Genomic DNA, 25,763 nt, shown 5'->3' on the forward strand with positions numbered 1-25,763 from the left:
GAGGGGATGGCTGCCGTTTTAAATGAGTTTTTTCGCATTGTTTGTAATTTACTTCATACATAATGTTGCTGCTACTGTCTCTTTTGACCGAAAAGAGCTCGTGGACATCAGAACAGTGATTTACTCACCTTTAATTGGACAAATACATTTTTTTAAAAATTGAGTTGGACGAGAGGGAATTTCCTCCAGACACACAAACAGGCCCTCATCCCAGTCATGTGCAGGAGAAAAAGACAGAGGCTTCGCAGAAGGAGATTAGGGTGGCCTTGTAAGGATCCGGCGACGAGTGGCTAATCTGCCTTTGCCATCGGTACTATTGGCCTGGGTACAATCGCTGGATAATAAAGTGGATGTACTAACAGCACGTACACCCCACCAACGGGACATTACAAGCTGTAATATCTTGTGTTTCACCGAGTCGTGGCTGAACGACGACATGAATAACATACAGCTGGTGGGTAATACAATGTATCGGCAGGATAGAACAGCAGTCAGACAGGGGGCGGCGGTTCAAGTGTATTTGTAAACAACAGCTAGTGCACGACATCTAAAGTCTCGAGGTTTTGCTCGCCTGAGGTAGAGTATCTCACGATAAGCTATAGACCACACGGTCTGCCTAGAGAGATGACATCTATATTCGTCATAGCGGTCTACCACTACACACCAATGTTGGCACTAAGACCGTACTCAATGAGCTGTATACAGCCATGAGCAAACAGGAAAACGCTCATCCAGAGGTGGCGCTCCTAATGGCCAGGGACTTTAATGCAGGGAAACTTAAATCTGTTTTACCTCATTTTTACCAGCATGTTAAATGTGCAACCAAAAGGGAAAAAAGCCTCTAAACAACCTTTACTCCACACACAGAGACAAGTACAAAACTTTCCCTTGCCCTCCATTTTGCAAATCTGACCATATTTCTATCCTCCTGATTCCTGCTTACAAGCTAAAATTAAAGCAGGAAACAACAGTGGTCAATAAAAAAAGTGGTCAGATGAAGCAGATGCTAAACTACAGGATTGTTTTGCTTGCACAGACTGGAATGTGATCTGGGATTCTTCCGATGGCATTGAGGAGTACACCACATCAGTCACTGGCTTCATCAATGAGTGCATCGATGACGTCGTCCCCCTAGTGACTGTACGTACATTACCCAACCACAAGTCATTGATTACTGGCAACATCCGTACTGAGCTAAATGGTAGAGCTGCCGCTTTCAAGGAGCGGGACTCTAACCCGGAAGATAAGAAATCCTGCTATGCCCACCGGTAAACCATCAAACAGGCAAAGCGTCAGCCCAGGACTAAGATTGAATCATACTACACCGACTCTGACGCTCGTTGGATGTGGCAGGGCTTGCAGACTATTACAGACTAAAAAGGGAAGCACAGCTGAGAGCTGCCCCAGTGACACGAGCCTACCAGACGAGCTAAATTACTTCTCTGCTCGCTTCAAGGCAAGTGACACTGAAACATGCAATGAGGGCATCATCTGTTCCGAACGACTGTGTGATCATGCTCTCCGCAGCCGATGTGAGTGAGACTTTCAAACAGGTCAACTTTCACAAGGCCGCAGGGCTAGACAGATTTCCAGGACGTGTACTGCGAGCATGCGCTGACCAACTGGCAAGTGTCTACACTGACATTTTCATCCTATCCGTGTCTGTAATACCACCATGTTTCAAACAGACCACCATAGTCCCTGTGCCCAAGAACACTAAGGTAACCTGCCTAAATTACTACCGACCCGTAGCACTCACGTCTGTAGCCATGAAGTGCTTTGAAAGGCTGGTCACGGCACACAACACCATTATCCCAGGAACCCTAGACCCACTCCAATTTGCATACCACCCCAATAGATCCACAGATGATGCAATCTCTATTGCACTCTACACGGCCCTTTCACACCTGGACAAAAATAACACCTATGTGAGATTGCTATTCATTGTCTACAGCTCAGCGTTCAACACCATAGTGCCCTCAAAGCTCATCACTAAGCTAAGGACCCTGGGACTAAACACCTCCCTCTGCAACTGGATCCTGGACTTCCTAACGGGCCACCCCCAGGTGATAAGGGTAGGTAACAACACATCCGCCATGCTTATCCTCAACACGGGGCCCCTCAGGGGTGCATGCTCAGTCCCCTCCTGTACTCCCTGTTCACTCATGACTGCATGGCCAGGCACGACTCCAAAACCATCATTAAGTTTGTCGATGACAACAGTGGCCTGATCAGTGATCACTGACAACGACGAGACAGCTTTTAGGGAGGTGGTCAGAGACCTGACCGCGTGACGCAAGGACAACAACCTCTCCCTCAACGTGATCAAGACAAAAGGAGACGATTGTAGACTACAGGAAAAGGAGGACCGACCACACCCCTATTCTCGTTGACGGGGCTGTAGTGGAGCTGATTGAGAGCTTCAAGTTCCTTGGTGTCCACATCACATATCATGATCCAAACACACCAAGACAGTGGTGAAGAGGGCACGACAAAGCCTACTCAGAGGCAAAACGTTTTAGCATGGATCCTCAAAAAGTTTTACAGCTGCACTATCGAGAGCATGGTTGCATCACAGGTTGGTATGGCAACTGCTCGGCCTCTGACCACAAGACACGACAGAGGGTAGTACGGCACAGGGCCAAGCTTCCGGCCATCCAAAATCTCTTAACCAAACGGTGTCAGAGGAAGGCCCTAAAAATTGTCAAAGACTCCAGCCACCCTATTCATAGACTGTTCTCTCTGCTACAGCACGGCAAGCAGTACCGGAGTGCCCCCAAGCCATAAGACTCCTGAGCATCTAATCAAATGGCTACCCATACAATTAGCATTGCCTCCCCTCCCCCCTTACACTGCTGCTACTCTGTTATTATCATTGCATAGTCACTTTAATAACTCCACCTACATGTAAATATTACCTCAATTACCTCGACTAACAGGTGCCCCCGCACATCGACTCTGTAGCCGGTATCCTCTGTATAGAGGCGTGCTATTTTTATTTTGCTGCTGCTCTAATTATTGGTTACTTACATTTTTTTTTTATTGGTATTTTTCTTAAAAGTGCATGGTTGGTTAAGTGCTTGTAAGTAAGCATTTTACTGTAAGGTCTGTTGTATTCAGCGCATGTGACAAATAACATTTGGTAAAACAGTTACTACCAGTGTTGGTTCGATGGTTTTTGAAAAGCAGAAGTTGGTTTCAACAAGAGGCCATTGTGTCAGGCCCACACTTGCTGGTTGGGACTCACAGCGCCAGGGCCAATGGGGAGGCATGCATAAATGGTTATCTTTCCCTCCAATTACAATCAAATACAGTACTGATTAACATAATGTTCCCAAGTTCTCATTTAGTCCCCCAAAAAACAGAGCAAAAAAAAAACATTTCACTGCTGATTGTGAAGACAAACACATTATCCTCAAAGCAGGTAATATATAAAGGAGGAGCCTATATCTTATGCCACGTCGGCAAGCCGAGTGAGACATCGCTATAATTAACCTTAGGTCGGCCATAGACCAAACACATACAGACATACCCTCGACAACAACACGGCCTTTGTAAAAGGCTACACGTGCCCAAGCATGAAGACAATTCTAAAGGCGAGACATTGATGTAAATCAAAACAAATTGACATTGATCAATTAAAACATATGGTCTTGGAGACCACGTGATACTGAATCTTTAAAAGTGGTGCCAGAGCACAGCAAACAATGCTGGTAACAGGCCACACTTCAAACAAGTCATTATATAGTTACCCAATGGGAATAGAGTTCAGTCCTTGAGCTGTTCTTGTCTATTGATGTTATGCATGATGTCATGTTTTGTGTGGACCCCAGGAAGAGCTGTTGTTGCATACTAACACTAAAATAAAGCCCCTAGGACTACATCCAACCACCAACTGACGCTACAGAAATGTCCCCATGTATCAAGTCTCACCTAAAGGAACTTGACAAAGTACACAATGTTTTTTTCCCCCCCTCAATGGACTGCAAATTGGGTTACTCCTATGTAATAAATAATTCACTAGACTGACCACCACTTGACTGTCTCTGACCTGGTTTAAAAGCTCTGCGGTGGACAGTAGGTAACATGCAAATTACCGGATGCAACTAGCTTAGGTTCATTAAGTATAGGGGATTAGACCTGAAATAGGCCTACGGTCACAAAATGGTACTCAATGTGACAGGGAAAAGCCTGGCAGTCATGGTGTACAAGACACCCGTCTGATTCGCTCCTGCCTGAGTGGACTGATCCATTGTGGAGGCCGTGGGGATGGCACAGTCCATCAGTCGAAGACATGTGCTACTGGAATTGTATGTGGTTATTCTATGTAAGAACAAATGGTGCAAGAAAAACGATATTACTTCATAAACAAATGCGCTTTCTCCCTGATAGCGCTAGCTGCCTGTGGTTCTGAAACACATCAGTGCGCTGTTGAATTGGCGTCTTTTCCTAGACCATGTTGCTATCTGCATAATAGCAAAGTTAACCAGCAAATTGGTGTTGAGAACAAAGCGGCGGAGGCTGCAGCAGAGTTAGATGATGAGAAAGCAGCCCTTGCCTTAATTGTCTAAGAAAAGTGAGGAGAGAGAAAACCAACTTAAGGTCTATCAACAGCCTAACTGTTAAAGGTGCCTGGATTTATAAATCATCCATATATACATATGTATGTACAGTTAAAGTCTGAAGTTGTACATACACTTAGGTTGGAGTCATTTAAACTCATTTTTCAACCACTCCACACATTTCTTGTTAACAACTATAGTTTTGGCAAGTCATTTAGGACATCTACTTTGTGCATGACACAAGTAATTTATCCAACAATTGTTTACAGACAGATTATTTCACTTACATTCACTGTGTCACAATTCCAATGGGTCAGAAGTTTACATACACTAAGTGGGTTGTGCCTTTAAACAGCTTGGAAAATGACAGAAAATGATGCCATGGCTTTAGAAGCTTCTGATAGGCTAATTGACATCATTTGAGTCAATTGGAGGTGTACCTGTGGATGTATTTCAAGGCTTGCCTTCAAACTCAGTGCCTCATTGCTTGGCATCATGGGAAAACCAATCAGCCAAGACCTCAGATAAAAATTGCTCCTCGGGAGCAATTTCCAAGGTACCACGTGCATCTATACAAACAATAGTACACAAGTATAAACACCATGGGACCACTCAGCTTTCATACCGCTCAGGAAGGAGACACGTTGTCTCCTAGAGATGAACGTACTTTGGTGCGAAAAGTGCAAAATCAATCCCAGAACAACAGCAAAGGACCTTGTGAAGATGCTGGAGGAAACAGGTACAAAAGTATCAATATCCCCGGAAAAATTGGTCCTATATCGACATAACCTGAAAGGCCACTCAGCAGAAGCCACTGCTCCAAAACCACCATAAAAATGCCTGACTACGGTTTGTAACTGCACATGTGGACAAAGATCATACTTTTTGGAGAAATGTCCTCTGGTCTGATATTGATACTTTTGTACCCATTTCCTCCAGCAGGGGTTCCCAAACGTTTTGGTCCGCGAACCCATTTTTTATATTTAAAAAAATGTTTTCCGACCCCACCATGTAAAAAAGTGATGTAATCAACGGCAAATACAATGCGGGTATTGCCTATATGATGAGATTATCATGGACAGAGCGAGATTATAAAAATGAAGTCAAACAGCAGCCAAATAACGATCCTCAGAATAAGACACTCAATATGTATAGTAAAGCAGCATCAAGCTGATACTGATACCACTTTCACCAACCTGTTAAATTCATTAGAATTGATTTAATCTGTAGTCTTATAAAACTGCATGCGTTCCCGAGTAAAGTGAACGGATATGTGATTTTAACCATATAACTAGCATCACGGCGATGGCTAAATATTGCTTTGGCATTGATTTTCTGACAGCAGAGGTCATACTGGAGCAGCTGATGCTCATCTCTGCAGCACACTTGACCCTTAAGGCAGAGAGCTCGCTAGCAACACCAGGTCCGTCATGACCGTCTGTCTAGTTGATGAGAACACAAAATAACTCTACCCAATGCTTTCTAAAGAAGAGGATTGCACAAACATCTACCAGGAAAATGCACTAATATTGTGTTATGCAAAAAAATACCACATTATTGGCTGTTGGGCCATACTGCATCAACACTGTGTACGTACGACAAATGCAATATGAATACTAATGATGACAAGATGATTCATGCAAAGCATTTGTTCTCAGCGGGAATGGCTTATGTGCAAAGGAAATTCCAGGCCATCTGGGAGAAACCTCTGGCAGTGGATGGCAGCTTGAGGTCAAGCCAGGCATGAGTCAATTAGCCAGGTCTGCGACAGATATGATGTAATCCTATTAATAAATGATGCACTGTAATACATCATTCACTTTAGAGCGCATCACACTGAAGAATTACCGTCCTCCCCCTCACCCTAAACGTACAGAGGGAGGCCATTCTTAAATGATGTCACAGAGGCACCCCAAAAATCAATGTGGACTTGGAGAAGGTGTCATTACAAAAGTGTACACTACATGATCAGAAGTATATGGATACCTGCTTGTTGAACGTCTCATTCCAAAATATCCCCCCCCACACTCTTCTGGGAGGGCTTTCCACTAGATGTTGGAACATTGCTGCGGGGACATGCTTCCGTTCAGCCACAAGAGCATTAGTGAGGTCGGGCAGTGATGTTGGGCGATTAGGCCTAGCTCGCAGTCGACGTTACAATCCATCCCGTAGGTGTTCAATGGGCTTGAGGTCAGGGCTTTGTGCAGACCAGTCACGTTCTTCCACAACGATGTCGACAAACCATTTCGATATGGACCTCGCTTTGTGTATGGCGGCATTGCCATGCTGAAACAGGAAAAGGGCCTGATGCCACAAAGTTGCAAGCACAGAATGTCATTGTATGCTGTAGCGTTAAGATTTCCCTTCAATGGAACTAAGGAGCCTTGCCCGGTCCATGAAAAACATCCCCATACCATTACTCCTCCTCCAAACTTTACAGTTGGCACTTTTCATTAAGGCAGGTAGCGTTCTCCTGGCATGTGCCAAACCCAGATTCGTCCGTATGGCTGCCCGGTGAAGCACTTTTCATCACTACAAAGAACACTTTTCCACTGCTCCAGAGTCCAATGGCGGCGAGCTTTACACCACCCCAGCCAAAGCTGGGCATTGCACAGTGATCTTAAGCTTGTGTGCGGCTGCTCAGCCATGGAAACCCACTTCATGAAGCTTCTGACAAACCGTTTTTGTACAGACGTTGCTTCCAGAGGCAGTTTGGAACTCGGTAGTGAGTGTTGCAACCGAGGACAGACAATTTTTCAGCACATAGCATTTCCGTTCTGTGAGCTTGTGTGGTCTACAACTTAAAGGCTGAGCTGTTGTTGCTCCTAGATATTTCAGCACTTACAGTTGACCAGGGCAGCTCTAGCAGGGCAGAAATTTGATGACCTGATTTGTTGGGAATGTGGCATCCTATGACAGTGCCACATTGAAAGTCACAGAGCTCTTCAGTAAGGCCATTCTACTGACAATGTTTGTCTATGGAGATTGCATGGCTGTGTGCTCAATGTTATACACCTGTCAGCAACGGGTGTGGCTGAAATAGCATAATCCACCAACTTGAAGGGTTGTCCACATATTTTTGTATATATAGCTTTTGTCACGTCATCTGACAGACACACGTAACCGGTAAGAGTTTAGCATACTGTCAAGGCCTTACGCAAGTCTGAGAAATAAATGTCGTAAGAAGCTAGCTTGTGGAGGCAGAATCACATACGCGCAGTATGAGGAAAGACTGGTCAGCTAATCTTGAGGTTGACAGTCTGATAGCCAAGGCTTTAGCTGTTAAAATATAATTTAGACGGAGGTTCAACCGAGGCAAGGCTCTACCCGAGATAATGACCCCTTTTTTTCCCCAAAAGAGGGGGAAAAAATATGAAACTGTCTGACATTCCAATGAGAATTGGATTAAGATCGGGCCTGGCCAGGAACGGACATTTTCTCTGATGGGAAGAAGAGGGACAGGGTCTTGGAAACGTGACCAGCCACAGGTCAGACAATGCCTCAGTGACCTACTACACAGATAGGATTTCAAATAGAGGGATACCCTACACCTCGATTCCAATCCACTGTACAAGGCACAAGAAACCATAGGGATGTAGGAGCAACTGAGGATTTCTCATTTCTGACTAAATATAACAATGTTGGGCTTAGTTACTGCTTTGGTAATGCAATTGGAGCCCAAATAACAAGGGTAAGCAATTTGAAAACAAATGTTTAAGACTGATGACTTAGAAGTGGACTTCATTGTTTTACATTTCGCAAAGGAGCATGCGTCATTTTAACAACAACTGATGTAGGCAGGCAATTCCCAGGTAACAGAATGACATTTTGACTTGGACTTCAAAATGTATGCAAAACAAAACCAATGATTTCAAAGTTTAACAAACCATACAACTCTATATATTGTAAGGCCTACTTAACAATTTGTCGAATTTACTAAAATGAATTTAGTGGGAGAAACGTACAGATGCAAACTTTGGTAACAGAATTACAGTAAAATCTCCCAGGTTTTTATGTGACCACGTTTTCCAAAAGCTCTTAAATATCTGCTCTGAATTAAGATTTTCTTTTAAAGTCTGCAGAAAGAATTGGGTGTCAGCTATGACATCTTGAGTTTGAAAAAAAATCTATTTTGGTTATTGAACGCCATTAAGTGAGTGGATTTATACCCGGTAACGGAATTACAGTAACGGAATTAAATCATGGGCCCCTGATCTGTATTATATAGAAATTCGTAAATTATGGATATGACTGTCATTCCCCTCATGTTTCACAAGTTTGGGCATTGTTGCGCAGCACAGCAGAGTAGTGTAGTACGAAACAGCACAGCACAGTTCAGTACAGTACAGTCTAATACAGTACGGTATTGTATTGAATTAGACTCCTCTAATGTGCTCACTGTACTGGGTCACACTATTTGGATAGTGTGGATTTTCATACTATCAACAAACTATATGTTGATAAGCAACTGCTTGCTAAGGTTAGGGTTAGGTTTAGGTTTAGAATAAGGGATAGGACAAGGGTTAAGGTTAGTAGATAGTTGAATTGTTACAGATGGTCAATTCAACTAAGGTGTTACCCTGCATTGTGCGGTACTCTACTCCCTGAAATGTGCTATCCAAACTTGTACAACAGTCTGTGAGGACGTTAACATCAAGGCCAGGGTGGACGGACCAAATTTAAACCATTTTGTAATGTCCATGGATGGCTGGTGCTCAGTGGGTGAGGATGCTGGTTTTACAGTGAACAGAAAGAAAGGGAACTCGTGGGTAGGTGTCAGTGCGAGGTGGGGAGGTGACATTAACGGGAGAGTGAGTGAGAGAGTGAGAGGTTGTGCAGACTCGGACTGTTTTAATATTCTTGGTTTGACTCGACAACAGAAAGACAAAGAAAAATGTTATTGGCTGAACACAACAGTATGCCAGTGGAAGGGAGGACAGCAGCAGGTGACCCAACTTTGCTTTGTGACTTTTATGATTTCCCATTGTAGCCAATTCAGTTGTAGTAATTCCGTACCAATTTGGTAACAGATTTACGAGTTTTAAATCACTAAACGCAAAGAGAATTGATATCAGTAAAAAACACTAACTAAATGGATGGTCTGTGTCTACCTTGATGTGTTACTTCTGTTTCCTGTCAGAATCCTCCCTCCTTATAATGGAGAAATTTAAAAATCTCAGACACAGTATGGTGGGTTTTTGTTAACGGAATTACAAGGCAATATTTCTTAAACTTTACAGAAAGTAAACAATATCTCCAAAACTAAATATAAGTGTTGCTATTAGTTGGCAGGCGTCTTTAGGTCAACAATTTTGTGTTTTGATGAATTTCTGATGCCTTAAGACTTTCTGGTTGATGTTAAAATATCCCTTTTCCCATCTGTTTATTCAGAAATCAAAAGACTTTCCTCAAGACACATTATTTCTTTGATGGAAATAGTTGAAAAATGTATCTAATGCCTTCATTTCCCACGAATATAGCAAATTTGATACATTCCTATGAACTTCACATGCTGGTGCTCATGCTTCCTTTTAGATGGGAAATGCCCAGGCCTGTCTAGCTGTCTACTTAAATAAAATGTCAAAACCTACTTTGTTTTTTCCCCTGTTGTTTTTCTTTTGACAATGGCATCCATTAAACAGAAGGCTGCTGTTCATGCTTGTGCCCATTTCATAAAGAAACGAATATGAATATGAATCAGCCAAATTCACATGTCAAGCAGTCATAACCTCCACAGCACAGTGGATACAACACAGCCTATGCTAGCATGTGGTATGACAAGCTAAATTAATTCAATTTAGACTAGGTCTCAAAGCCCTTTACATTGTCTGGGAAGAGAAACTCTTCCACCATTCCAACACTGACGTCTAGCAACCCCCTGGGTGATGCAATGTAGCGGTCTTGCGGCAGAATCCACACCACACATTGGCTATGAAGGTAGACGGATAATTAGATGATCATTATAGCATGCTGTGAGGTTAACATCTCCACTTTTGAGGGAAATGCTTAAATGCGCCAGATGGTCCAGCAAATAAACTCACATGCCAGGAGCTTGACTAGGCCAAACCCAAACCTACAGAAATGCGATGATTACCAGAGGACACAACTCTACCGCTGTACAAAGATTAACTTTATCGTTATCGCGTAACAAGGGAGGCTAGTTTACACTTTGGCTGAATGCCATAGGCCGGTTGAGAGGTGGAGGGAGGGCAATACTATGTTTCACTGCCTAGTAGGCTAGATCGGTTTTTGCACTGTTTACTTGCGAGTGAGAGCATAGGTCAAAAGCATATTGAAGATTTGTGACTGTCCCTCACATGCCAGATCGGATGTCTTTATCATAATGTCAGCAGAAAGCAAAATACAGTCTGCTTTGATTTTATCTGAGCAGAGGAGATAGTGGGACAATCCCAATCTATGCTCTAGTTTCGCATAAAGGCAGAAGACAAATGTAAATGCTCAGGCAAGTAGGATGAGGGTTGAAGGACGGGCATGCATTTTGGCTTAGTGTTTGTTTAGACATTGATCATTCAAAGATACTAAAAGGCGCAACATATACCCAGTCACCAGTGCTAGGGTAATTCATCTAAATCATGAGGCTTCTTGAGCCGATATGTTAGGAGTGGGAGTCTGGCAAAAGTTTCTGCTGGTAGTCAAACAACTGGAAAGTGGCAAATGGATAAGGTGACCCAGGTTGGCCAAAAGTAGAGACAAAAACTGGCCAGTAGAATACAATTTCATCTGTGCCCAGACGCCGACCTTTGACACTAAGATGGAAAACTTTGTAAACAAGCATTAGCTCTATAGTGGACTACAGCCCCTTTGGATTTACAGACTTCTAATCAGGCAATTAATCAGCTCACCGTTTTATCCACTTCATGTCTGGCCAGTTCACAAACAGGAAGGATTACCCTGTGCAGTAGGGATCAATTTTCACTCATAAGCCATTCTGGTGCTTGTTTTCTTCTACTGCCATTAGATTCAATGCCAAGCACAGCATGAGCCATGTAATACAATAGCAAAAAAATGTAAATATTGCGCGTCTGGGCATGTGCATGGGTTTATTCTCATCTACCCTTTGCACAATGTCAAGGACAATGGAAGTTATGTAAAGCATGTAGTGTTCAGTGATATGTTGATCTCTCGCATTCTGCAGTGAAGGACAATGTAATTTACACTGTGGGTCCTTGACTCATGTCTGATGATTTTGTTGCTTTAAAAAAAAAAATCTCATGAGGCATGCGAGCATAAGGACCTAACACGTGCCTTTTCCATGAGACAATGAGGGAGATTCATGCCTGACAAAATGCACGACCGTCAAACAAATCACGATCCATCGATATTTCAAGCGCAAACAGATATGGGAATCACGCAACGCGAAGAAAGTAGTGTCCCCCCCAAGAGCAGTGCAAACACATACAAAAGAAAGCAGGGCTAAGTCTTGACTTTGCACTGCCCCAAGTAAGTATGGCTGCAGACCAAAGTGTACAATCACTTTGATCACAGAAACATGGTTTGCAATGTGATTAGAAGAGAGCAGGCAGCCTAGTCAAACTTCAAAGCTACAGTGTGAAGGGGCATTAACCGGAGTGTGCCTTCCACACAGGAGCATTAGACCAGAAGATGAAGGAAAGTACAGAAGGAGCACTGGATGCTAACTACTTATTGGTTCGCATCCAGTCCATTGCACAAAGGCTATGTTGAATATTCCCGCTTGATTTGCACCTTTCCTTCTCCAAAAACAGTAATGTATCTGAAATATATGCATTTTTGAAACACAGAGAGACAGGTGGTATTAGCAAGTGAAAGTCCAAATCTAAAGAATCCTATAGGCCTACTTTTTTTAGTCCACTGTATAGGTATCCTAGATATTTCATAATTCACCACATTGGATATTACTGCCTTAAAAAGGCAAATGAATTCTTATCTTACCTTTTGTTATGAACAGAGTAGAAACAATTCACTTCCGACAGATTGTAACGCAGAGATGGGAACTATACAGTAGCCTGTTCAAGAGGTTCAGACACAAGGTAGCGGCTCTTCAGATGTTTTGAGAAGTCCAGTGTGGTTAAAATTGTGTGCCAAAGTGCAACGGTTTGTGACCAGTCTCTACGGTGGATTTGAATACAGAGGATAAGCCTACCTCACTGACCTTCTCATTCGATTTTTATTTCATTTTTACTAACAGACAAACACGAGCACCCTAGCACTCAGCGTCCTGGTATTTGCCTGTCCTCCATTGCTACGGTCTGTTAGGGAAAACTAATGGCTGCCCACTAGGTCACAGACTTCACGTAATTTGAAGAGAATGGTGCCGGAGGTGATGGCCGTCATTTTTTTTACGGGCTCCGGACATACTGTGCTATTTTGTGTGTGTGTGGGGGGGGTTGCACCGTTTTAAAGTTTCTTTGTACATAATGTACATTGTTACCTATGACCGAAAAGAGCTTCTGGACATCAGAACAGCGATTTATCACCTCAAACTGGACAAGGATTTTTCTTTAATGAGTCGGACTCGAAGGATATACTGCTCTTCCCAGACCAGGCCCGTCCCTGTCATGTCATTCGTATGAAAAGGAGACGCCGTTACAGAGGTCGACGAGCCGGATTCCTGGCAAGACTACGTCGGCATGTGGATAATCCACCTTTCTAAAGTGTCTTCACTGACATATTCAACCTCTCCCTGACCCGGTCTGTAATACCTACATGTTTCAAGCAGACCACCATAGTCCTTGTGCCCAATAATGTTACCTCCCTAAATGACTACCAGATCATTTGTTCTCAGCCAACTTATCTTTTAAACAACGATCTGGGGAATAGTTACATTGGAGAGGAGGGGGGGGGGGGGGGTGAATGAGCACCATCATCCCAGAAACCCTGAACTCACTCCAATTTGCATACTACCCCAACAGATCCACAGATGACGCAATATCTATTGCACTCCACTCTGCCCTTTCCCACCTGAACAACAGAAACACCCACACGAGAACGCTGTTCATTGACTACAGCTCAGCATTCAACACCATAGTACCCTCCAAGCTCATTACTAAGCTAAGGACCCTGGGACTAAACACCTCCCTCTGCAACTGGATCCTGGACTTCCTGACGGGCCGCCCCCCCGGTGGTAAGGATAGGTAACCACATATCCGGCAGTGTGGTTCCCGGACAACAACAACCTCTCCATCAACGTGAGCAAGACAAAGGAGTTCATCATGAACAACAGGAAAAGGAGGGCCGAGCACGCCCCCATTCTAATTGATGGGGCTGTAGTGGAGTGGGTCGAGTGCTTCAAGTTCCTTGGTGTCCACATCACCAAAGGACCTATCATGGTCCAAACACACCAACACAATCGTGACGGGCACGACAATGCCTATTCCCACCCTCAGGAGGTTGAAAATATTTAGCATGGGGCCTCAGATCTTCAAAACTCCAGCTGCACCATCGAGAGCATCCTGACCACTTGGAATGGCAAATGCTCTGCATCCAACTGCAAGGCGCTACAGAGGGTAGTGCGTACAGCCCAGTAAATCACTGGGGCCCAGCTTCATGCCATCCAGGACGTCTGTACCAGGTGGTGTCAGCGGAAGGTCCTAATAATTGTCAAAGACTCCAGCCACCCAAGTCAGAGGCTGTTTTCTCTGCTACCATATCGCAAGTCTGGGACCAGAAGGCTTCTAAAGCAGCTTCTATCACCAAGTCATGACTGCTGAACCGTTCATCAAATGGCTACCCAGACTATTTACATTGACCCCCTTATTTATTACTATTTTTTTGCACGGACTCTCTTGCACAGGCTCGATGTACACTCACTGGACTCTAACCATACACTACTACACTGACACGACAGCACATTTTCACACTTGTCACATATGCTGCTGCTACCTTGACTTGATGTGTATTATCTATGCATAGTAATTTTACCCCTACCAACACTGTACATATTACCTCGACCTACCCCTGCACATTGACTCGGTATTGTAATTTTACTGTGTCCCTATTTTTCCTGTATTTAGCTCATTTTTCTTACCACTTTGAAACTATTGCTGGTAAATGGTAAGTAAGCATTTCATATGTCATTGTGAGCTAAAATACATTAGCCAATGCGGGACTGCCTTAGACTAAATGTTGTGCTCTGAACTAGAGTGGGCATCGTTCATTGGTGCATTTAGTGCTTTTCTTCACCTTTTTCCATTGAAATATGTAGCCTCTGTACTTAAAATGTGACAAATACGTAATTATAACCGCTATGTGTGTAACCATTTTAGCCAGAGCTCGGCCTCCACTTTCAATACAATATTTTTTTTATTTCACCTTTATTTAACCAGGTAGGCAAGTTGAGAACAAGTTCTCATTTACAATTGCGACCTGGCTAAGATAAAGCAAAGCAGTTCGACACGAACTACAACACAGAGTTAATCATGGAGTAAAACAAACATACAGTCAATAATACAGTAGAAAAATGAGTCTATATGCAAATGAGGTGAGATAAGGGAGGTAGAGGGAAAAAAGGCCATGGTGGCGAAGTAAATACAATATAGCAAGTAAAAAATAAAAAATAAACAATGGAATGGTATATTTGCAGTGGAAGAATGTGCAAAGTAGAGATAGAAATAAGGGTGTGCAAAGGAGCTAAATAAATAAATACAGTAGGGGGAGAGGTAGTTGTTTGGGCTAAATTCTAGATGGGCTATGTACAGGTGCAGTAATTTGTGAGCTGCTTTGACAGCTGGTGCTTAAAGCTAGTGAGGGGGATAAGTGTTTCCAGTTTCAGAGATTTTTGCAGTTCGTTCCAGTCATTGGCAGCAGAGAACTGGAAGTCGAGGCGGCCAAGGTAAGAATTGGTTTTGGGGGTGACCAGATAGATATACCTGTTGGAGCGCGTGCTACGAGTGGGTGCTGCTATGGTGACCAGCGAGGTGAGATAAGGGAGGACTTTACCTAGCAGGGTCTTGTAGATGACCTGGAGCAAGTGGGTTTGGCGACAAGTATGAAGCGAGGGCCAGCCAATGAAAACGTACAGGTCGCAGTGGTGGGTAGTATATGGGGCTTTGGTGACAAAACGGAGGGCACTGTGATAGACTGCATCCAATTTATTGAGTAGGGTATTGGAGGCTATTTTGTAAATGACATCGCCAAAGTCGAGGATCAGTAGGATGGTCAGTTTTACAAGGGTATGTTTGGCAGCATGAGTGAAGGAGGCTTTGTTGCGAAATAGGAAGCCAATTCTAGATTTAACTTTGGCTTGGAGATGTTTGATGTGAGTCTGGAAGGAGAGTTTACAGTCTAACCAGACACCTAGGTATTTGTAGTTGTTCACATATTTTAAGACAGAACTGTCCAGAGTAGTGATGTTGGACGGGCGGGCAGGTGCAGGCAGCGATCGGTTGAAGAGCATGCATTTAGTTTTACTTGTATTTAAGAGCAATTGGAGGCCACGGAAGGAGAGTTGTATGGCATTGAAGCTAATCTGGAGGGTTGTTAACACAGAGTCCAAAGAAGGGCCAGAAGTATACAGAATGGTGTCGTCTGCGTAGAGGTGGATCAGAGACTCACCAGCAGCAAGAGCGACATCATTGATGTATACAGAGAAGAGAGTCGGTCCAAAAATTGAACCCTGTGGCACCCCCATAGAGACTGCCAGAGGCCCGGACAACAGGCCCTCCGATTTGACACACTCTATCACTATCACAACTCTATCAGAGAAGTAGTTGGTGAACAAGGCGAGGCAATCATTTGAGAAACCAAGGCTATCGAGTCTGCCGATGAGGATGTGGTGATTGACAGAGTCGAAAGCCTTGGACAGGTCAATGAATACGATAAGATATCGTTTAGGACCTTGAGAGTGGCTGAGGTGCACCCATGACCAACTCTGAAACCAGATTGCATAGCGGAGAAGGTATGGTGGGAATCGAAATGGTCGGTAATCTGTTTGTTGACTTGGCTTTCGAAGACCTTAGAAAGGCAGGGTAGGATAGATATAGAAGAATAATATAGAAGAAGAAGAATAACATGTGACATCACCTAAATTCCACAGGTTTAGCGGAGCAATGAGGCCAAGAAAAGTTGCTTTTGTGTTTATGGACTGGGAGTTTGAAGCATTTAGCCTATTAGCAAATAGTCAATGCTATAATTTCTATGGGCAAACTACAAGGTTCTGAATTAGGCATGTTCAGTGTAACTATAGCTATGAGAATACATAAATGATAGTGTTATTCTATTTTACCAAGATAGTCAGAACACATCAAACAAAATGTGTACAATGGTGGTCCCATGTTTGAGCTGAAATAAAAGATCCCAGACATGTTCCATTCAAAACGCTTATTTCTCTCAAATGTTGTGCACAAATTAGTTTACATCTGACAGTGAGCATTTTTCCTTTGCCAAGATAGGCCATCCACGTGACAGGTGTGGCATATCAATAAGATTATTAAACAGTATGGTTATTAAACAGCATTAAACAGTATTTAGTCAGCCACCAATTGTGCATGTTCTCCCACTTAAAAAGATGAGAGAGGCCTGTAATTTTCATCATAGGTACACTTCAACAGACAAAATGAGAAGAAGAAAAAAAAATCCAGAAAATCACATTGTAGGATTTTTTTATGAATTTATTTGCAAATTATGGTGGAAAATAAGTATTTGGTCACCTACAAACAAGCAAGATTTCTGGCTCTCACAGACCTGTAACTTCTTCTTTAAGAGGCTCCTCTGTCCTCCACTCGTTACCTGTATTAATGGCACCTGTTTGAACTTGTTTTCAGTATAAAAGACACCTGTCCACAACCTCAAACAGTCACACTCCAAACTCCACTATGGCCAAGACCAAAGAACTGTCAAAGGACACCAGAAACAAAATTGTAGACCTGCACCAGGCTGGGAAGACTGAATCTGCAATAGGTAAGCAGCTTGGTTTGAAGAAATCAACCGTGGGAGCAATTATTAGGAAATGGAAGACATACAAGGCCACTGATAATCTCCCTCGATCTGGGGCTCCACGCAAGATCTCACCCCGTGGGGTCAAAATGATCATAAGAACGGTGAGCAAAAATTCCAGAACCACACGGGGGGACCTAGTGAATGACCTGCAGAGAGCTGGGACCAAAGTAACAAAGCCTACCATCAGTAACACACTACGCCGTCAGGGACTCAAATCCTGCAGTGCCAGACGTGTCCCCCTGCTTAAGCCAGTACATGTCCAGGCCCGTCTGAAGTTTGCTTGAGAGCATTTGGATGATCCAGAAGATTGGGAGAATGTCATATGGTCAGGTGAAACCAAAACGAAGGAGTGGCTTCGTAAGAAGCATTTCAAGGTCCTGGAGTGGCCTAGCCAGTCTCCAGATCTCAACCCCATAGAAAATCTTTGGAGGGAGTTGAAAGTCCATGTTGCCCAGCAACAGCCCCAAAACATCACTGCTCTAGAGGAGATCTGCATGGAGGAATGGGCCAAAATACCAGCAACAGTGTGTGAAAACCTTGTCAAAGACTTTCTGAAAACTTTTGACCTCTGTCATTGCCAACAAAGGGTATATAACAAAATATTGAGATAAACTTTTGTTATTGTTATTGACCAAATACTTGACCAAATACTTATTTTCCACCATAATTTGCAAATAAATTCATTAAAAAATCCTACAATGTGATTTTCTGGAGAGAAAAAATAATCTAATTTTGTCTGTCATAGTTGAAGTGTACCTATGATGAAAATTACAGGCCTCTCTCATCTTTTTAAGTGGGAGAACTTGCACAATTGTTGGCTGACTAAATACTTTTTTGCCCCACTGTATCTCTCATAGAACCTTACAGTCTTATGGTCTCGCATTGTAGAAGTGCTGATAAACGTTCAAAAATAAGAATAAGATTTACATTTCTACTTTCAAAATGATACCACGAAGATGGTTGGAGGTCCACATATAAGAAGATGTTGATTTAAATGGGAATATCTGTCGTTTTAAATTATACTCCCAATCCTCCATAGGTGAACCTTTTGAAATCATAGAAATATTTATCATAGAATAGACAACCACTTAAATTGACATTCAACGGTGGACATCTTTGTGGTAGTAATTCGAAGTTAAAATATAGGCCTCCCGAGTGGCGCAGCGGTCTAAGGCACTGCATCACTACAGCCTGGGGTTCGATACCAACAGCAGACTGTGACCGGGAGTCCCAGCGAACAGGTGTTAAGAAGTACGGCTTGGCAGGTCATGTTTCAGAGGACTTTTTTTTAAAAATTATAATAAAATAGTTTGACAACACTATAAGCTTTTAAATGACAAACTCGGCTGTTTATCTTTTCCAGTGATGAAAACATGGATGTATGGTGGGGTATGCAAAATGGGTCAACTTTGAGTACCTTTATCTCCTGAATGTTTTGGCATTCAGGTCCAACAAATCACTTTCTGACCACTTCGTCCATGGGCAAACATGTATGGAAAGTGTTGTTTTAATCAAAAGGGATGCTGTCAAAAGTGATTGAGTTCTTGCCTAGTCAAAAAAAAGGTTAAATAAAATACATTTCACATTTTTAATGGATTTACCCAGAAGCTAACAAAAGCATGAGACAAAAGTTATTCTCAATCCGTTTTATTTCTCAATTAAGCCCGTCTCACATGCTTCTGTTCTGACTTGATGATCAAAATAGGATAGAGGTCACAAACCAGAAACCACACACAAACAAGCATCATAAAAACAGTCACTTCAAAAAAATTCTCTCCTCTCTTTTGCAATCAGCCCTTCCTTCCTGCCGGGTTCAAAAAGCATCCTGACGCTTCTCCACTCAGAATGCTGTCACTGGAGAAAGAAACAAGCTTCCACCCTCTCGCTGACCCTCCCGGCTCCTGTCTCCACCTTCTTCTTCGCACTGCCTTTTCACTTGGATATTCCTAGCCACTGCTTGACTACTATGCTAATCCTTTGCTAAATCCAGCACACAAGGACACAGTCTGAGCTCTGACGTTTGAGCTACATGATATGATTCACTGTCAGCCAGAGGTCTTGCTGACTGTTCATGCTGCTGCCTAAACAATTACAAGGAGCAGACAAGCCTTTGACTCATTGTCCCTTCTTGGATGGCTCCTGCATCTTAGGCAAAAAAGTAGCCTGTGTGTTTCTAATTATAGCTTTAATCTTTCCTCCGTTTCCCCAATAAAAATATTGTAGGTGCTCAATCAACATAATGCATTGTCAAAAAAATCATACTGTGTGTGTGTGTGTGTATATATATATATAGTGGTTTGTGTAATACAGTCGCCACAAAGTACTGAACAGCAACCTAGGCAAGGAAAGGCAACAGTTCCATGGAAAATCTCACTGCATCTCAGTAGGTTACCACCATGCATACCAGGTCACGATTAGCACTTTAAATCCACACCAGTCCGAACATGGTGTTAATCCCAAGAGGCCATGCCATCTCCAATAGGACAAACACGGTCAGTTGCTAATGGGGGACGCTACTAGCTTAACATTTGAACGAGTGACAAGTTACAATTCCAAAACAAAAAGTGCACGGGGGGTGGGGCCTGTCCAGTTATAATTCAAAATATTCCAGACATACTTCAAGGATAACTTGTCTGGTGACTGTGGTCAGTCCACATTTTTCAAAACACTTCTTTACTCATGTCACCACCACTATGAGGTTTAATGAAACATGCACGAAATGTGTTGGCACACTAGCACACGGTTAACGAGTCATCAATGACAACACTTGACAGCCGTTTAATTGTCTCTGCAATGTCAGATAGACAGATGCATCAACATGTGGCTGTGTCACTGTGCCAGCAACAGCTTGCCCATTATTTTAATTGGTGGTCTATCGATTCTCTGGGCTATTGTTGTGCGTATCCCTTGCTGCCATCAAACCACAAGGCCCATTGCCTAATGGTTGAAATGTTCTGGAAATACGAAGTAAATACTTGCAATAAACAATTGTGTGGGGGGCACTTCCAAAGTAGCGCAATTATGCTGATTCAGATTTTTCACTTACAAATGTGTACAAAACAAAAAAACGTTAATTTCAAAGTTGAACAAACTATACAAAACCAAGCACAATGACTACTTTTAACAATTTACACTGAAAACTATGAAAACACATATACTGGAAGACCTGTGCAGATTCAAAGGTTGATAACAGAATTGCAGTAAAATCTCACTCCGTTTTTTGTGACCATAAAAAATACCTGCTCTGAATTAAGATTCAAAATGTCTGCAGAAAGAATGGGGTGTAAGCTATGACATCTTGAGTTTGAAAACATATATGTTGGTTATTGAACTACAGTAAGTGAAGTGTATTTACATCTGGTAACAAAATTGTGGCAACTGAATTTCATCATGGTTCCTTGACCTGTACTAGAAAGAAATGCATAATTATGGATATAAATGTAATTCACTTCATGGTGATGTATCCTAAATAGGTACGCAAAAAGGTAGTCGTGCAATATCCTCCTTTGCATAGTTGGGTGTTATTCTACACACTAGCTATTATTTTAATGAGCTCCGCCGCCAAACAAGACCAAATATGGTTGGTCCGGATCGGACCAAATCTGAACCAATCATTGACGTCTATGTTTCACAAGTTTGGACATCAAATTAAATCATGTTATAATCTTGTGTATATTTTGTATTTTCATGAGGACCACAATGGAAATACTTGTAACTTTGTGTCATCCTCGTTGATTTTAATGGCATTGTACTGTATCCACGTTTGGTTGTATTGTGTTTTAAAATATTGTCTAATAAATCAAATAACTGTATTTTTATTTTTAAAGTGCAATACAGCACACAACAGCGGAGTAGAGTTCAATACAGGTATGTCACAATACCAGAATGCCACAAAACCAGAATTTTGACTTCGATACCAGGTTTAGTATCATGATACCCGATAACGTCGCAATACTCATTACCAAAACGATACCGGAACAGAAAAAGAAAGGCACTTGATCAGACAAACTCAGCTACTGCTTTGTTCAATTGTTGGGCATGTTTTAAGTTCAATAGCATTACATTTGAAATGCTTAATGCCAAAATGTTTCAGAGACAGCCAATGGTGAAAAAAATTACCAATCTAACTACATAACGTAATGGTAATCATTTCTTTGAATGGTAAATCTCTAATGATAAACTGGGTGAATCCAGAAGTAGCCTAGGTCTATTCACAATACAGGTGAATGCATATTCAATAGGACTGTGGGCGTGCATTGATTGATTGAGCTTGTTTTGGATGCTTTCATGGGGTTACAGATGACAAACAATCTTTCTCCCTTCCATTTGGGACTTTTATTGTACTGATCAACATTTGCATTGAAGTAGCTTCTTTCATAAAAGTGCGCACTCTCTCTAACCAGTAATGACGTCCTTCATGAGGCAAGACGGGTGCGGCTCGTCGGAGACCTATTCACACAGTGTTCGCTGAGGCAATAGATAATCTCTGGCTGATGGAGAGACGTGACAGAGAGACCGATTAAGTGAATGAATAATGTTTTTGGGTACCGAACAATTTTGTTCTAGTATAGAAAAAGCATTGATGTTTCGGTATACCGTGCAACAATAGTATAGTCAAGTAGAGTATAGTTCAGTACAATACAGTAGAGTATCGATCAGTACATTATAGTTTACTCAACTGTGCTCTCTGCGCCAATGACGTGGGATGTCGATTAAGGCAGCCCCCCGCACCTCTCTAAATCAGAGAGGTTGGGTTAAATGCGTTCAACATTTTGGTTGAATGCATTCAGTTGTGACTAGCTATTCCCTTTCGCCATCCTCTAATGTTTACTGTACTGAACTCTGCTCCTCTACTGTACTTTTCTGCACTGAACTCTACTTTTCTTTAGCGTGCGCTACTGTACTGTGCTGTCCAAATTTGTCAAACAGAGACATCACTTTTTGGGACAAAGGAAGGCTGGTCCAGATGTCTGTGGACGTTGAAATGAAGGCTGGTCCAGACCGGACCAAAAAAGGACATCTGTGGATGTCGAAATCAAGGCCAGGGCGGACTGACCAAATGTCAACTACTTTTCAACATCCATGCACGTCCAGTGTCGTTTGGTGCTCAGTGGGTGAGGACGCTGGTTACAGTAAATGGAAAGAGTGGTCCCATAGGTAGGTGTCAGTAAGAACCAGGAGAGCCAGAGAGCCAGGAGAGGGAGAGAGCGAGGTTGTCAAGACTTGACCACCAGATGACAGAAAGAAAACAGTTATCAGCTGAACATAACAGTCTGCCAGTGGACGGGAGGACAGTAGCAGATGACCCAACTGTGGTTTGTGACTACTATGATTTCCCATGATTGTACACAGTTCAACTGCAGAAATTCCTTCTTAAAAAAAAAAGGAATTTCTGTTAGTGATTTTAGTTTTAATCACTTAATAAATTCAGAAACAAATGTATATCAGTAAAACACTAACTAATTGATAGATCAACCTTTACTTGTACTTCTGTGAACTTTGGGGGTATGCAAAAATAGGTCACCTTTGAGGACCTTTACAGCTTGAATGTTTTGGCATCAAAATCATCACCTTCTGAGCACTTCTACAATGGAATATGTATGGAAGGTTTCGTTCAAATCAAAAGGGGTGCAGTCAAAAAGTGATTGAATTTAAATGGACTGAGCAGGAAGACTGAGTGCTGTGCACCTGTGCTAATTAGCTATCTAATTTGCCAAGGAACATCTGTGTGTAAAGGAAGGAAGGAAAAGTGTTGTAACTGAAAAATACTGTCAGCTACAACTGTGTTAAACCTGGTTAAAACAGTAAGTGTATATTTTGCATGTGTGAAGTGTCTTTGATATTAAAGTAAAGGGTTTTATGTTTGTAGAACCATGTCGCAATTAAGAATTGATTCATGTTTAGACGGAGTAACGTTAATGGAATTTTGGCTCCCTGAGCCAGTATCCCTCCAACATAACATACACTATAAGGACCTTATAGTGTATGTTAAGGTGTAACGGTAGGCTTGGCTACACTCCTTAACAGTACATTCTTAGGCTACAGCTCGCTCTCGCAAACTCTAGGCGGCATTCTGCCTTTTCCCTACAGTTTCCAGCCATTAGCTTCGCTCACAACTGGCTCATGTGAACGATTAGAAACATGAATAGTCATCACTTGCAATACGGCTTTCGGAACATATCTTTCATCAGCGAGAAAGAATCCTTCGAATAAAAGATCCACCGAAACTACACTTCCTGAGTTACGCTTACACACAGGTGTTCGGAGCATGCTAGATAGCCAATTAGTGCAGGTGGTTACCGCTTGTCTTCCGTCTGTCTTCCGTAAACAAGCGCTGTAACATGGAGATATGGCCGTGTGAGAACACGAACCCTATAAAAAAAAAGGTGAATCAATTAACCTTTTTTTGTTCATATGAAAGATATGATCCTTCCAAAACCATACCACAATCGATGTGTGTTAAAGTTCTGACTGAGCGTCGGGGGTGTTTCTTAACAAAACTCCCCTGTACAGAAGACGCCTTTGTCCATTGACTTATGTGTAAAGTAATGGGAACTAAAGAGCCATGATCAAGGGCTAGGCTACAGTCTGCTATGCATTATCTCAAACAAGGCAATAAAGGCCAATACCTGATATAGACTACAAGAGGCTACAGATTAGGAATCCTGAATGTTCAAATCAGTTCTAGGAGAGGCCTAAAGTGTACATCTGAGAGTTGATCATGGTCTATTAAATCAACACACACACTATTGTATAAATGTCCATGCAAGCTCAATATGCCTGACACACATTTAAGGGTTGTTTAGACTTGGTTTACGCCTACAGCATTCGTGTAGGCTTATGTTTTTTCTTTCTAGCTTAATTAAAGAAAATAAAATAATAAATCTAGCAAATTGCTAAAAACTGTTTGCGAAACAATGTAGCCTATGAATGTTTACATAACCGTTTTGAAAACAGGAAACATTTGCTGGAATGTGCCAGGTCTGAATATGTTCGTGACGTAAATGGCTGGGTTACTATCAAGTCCTGTTGCGTTTAAGTACCTCGAGATTATCTCCCTTGATAGAGCTTTAGCGGGATGTAGACAGGGATACGTAAACACTGTAGCAGAATGGCAACTCACAGAAATAATGTAACAATGTAGCGAAGGTGTGGCTGCGGGGAACGATAGAATAATGTCATAGTAACCGAGTGGTTTCACAACATGTCGAGATTAGTATTTTAAGGTATATCAAATAATTATACTGACCTGTTGCGTTCTTTCTGCCGGATTCATCATCACAGCTTGACGAAAGCTGTTATCGACATAAGACGCCATTGTTTTGAAGACCCGAATTTCAAATAATTAAATTGTTTAGAATGTTGACAATGTGCAAATTTTCGCGGACTGGATATTCACAGACCAAGCCACAGTCAGTCTGTTATCCACTAATAAGAGAACTCCAGTGGTCGAAAGATCGGAAATGTATCAGTCCCAGGCCACAATGGCCAGGCCACAATGTGAGCCTAGGGGTTTCTTCTGTCCCCAAACCGATATCAAAAGGCTGCCACCGATCCCCCCCCAAAAAAACTTGCTATTAAGGTGCGGCTCGAAGAATCCTGAATCCAAGTCCCAGTAGACGTGTCGCTATACAGTTGTATTATGGAAGAACTGTTCCTTTATCTAAGCCGACGCTAAAAGCAAATATATGTATCTTCAGCATTCTTGATTTTGCCACAATTCAATGTATCCGCCTTCAAATAAAATAGCAATCTACTAATCTATCCTGACAATAACCGGTTGTCCATTTTTTAAAATAATAAATGTATAGGCTACATGTACAAAGGCAACCTTTAAAAAATCATTATGATGGGTTTAAAAGTGACGATGGGTCCGCCGCCACAGCTTTTTGCTGTATGCCACCATGGTGACTGACACAAGGGGAGGCTCATGGGCGAGTCCATTTACAAAAATGGAGCCGGAGGACAATGTATTGTGGCCTACAAAGCTATCTTTTGTCGCCATCCAATGACAGAAACTGGAATAGCAATATACAGATAGGCTATTTAAAGAGCAAATAGTCTACTCAAATGCACATTTTGGAATAATTAATCGTTACAATTAATTGTTTGGGGGGCCTATTTATTGAAACTCTATTTGACTGGAATTTCATTCTTCTTTGATCTATGGGGGAAAATGTCAAGTGTAGAAATAGGAAATAGGAAAAACTTATGTTCGATTCCATTTAATTATATTAGATTTATTTCTGATATATTCTAACCACG

At 42.2% G+C, this 25,763-nt stretch overlaps 1 protein-coding gene across 11 annotated transcripts in view; it reads right to left on the reverse strand.

Annotated features, from left to right (window-relative positions):
• LOC115129556 (rap guanine nucleotide exchange factor 2) overlaps nucleotides 1–25,413 on the reverse strand; it is a 146,922-nt gene extending 121,509 nt beyond the window's left edge. For all 11 annotated transcript variants that reach the window (XM_029660029.2, XM_029660027.2, XM_029660021.2 and 8 more), the window contains exon 1: nucleotides 24,748–25,413. In XM_029660029.2, the coding sequence (XP_029515889.2) occupies nucleotides 24,748–24,816 (69 nt within the window). In that variant the 5' untranslated portion in view covers nucleotides 24,817–25,413. The remainder of the gene's footprint in view (nucleotides 1–24,747) is intronic.
• Nucleotides 25,414–25,763: the final 350 nt, after the last annotated feature.

This window comes from Oncorhynchus nerka, linkage group LG5, assembly GCF_034236695.1.
Source record: "Oncorhynchus nerka isolate Pitt River linkage group LG5, Oner_Uvic_2.0, whole genome shotgun sequence".
Lineage (NCBI taxonomy): Eukaryota > Metazoa > Chordata > Actinopteri > Salmoniformes > Salmonidae > Oncorhynchus > Oncorhynchus nerka.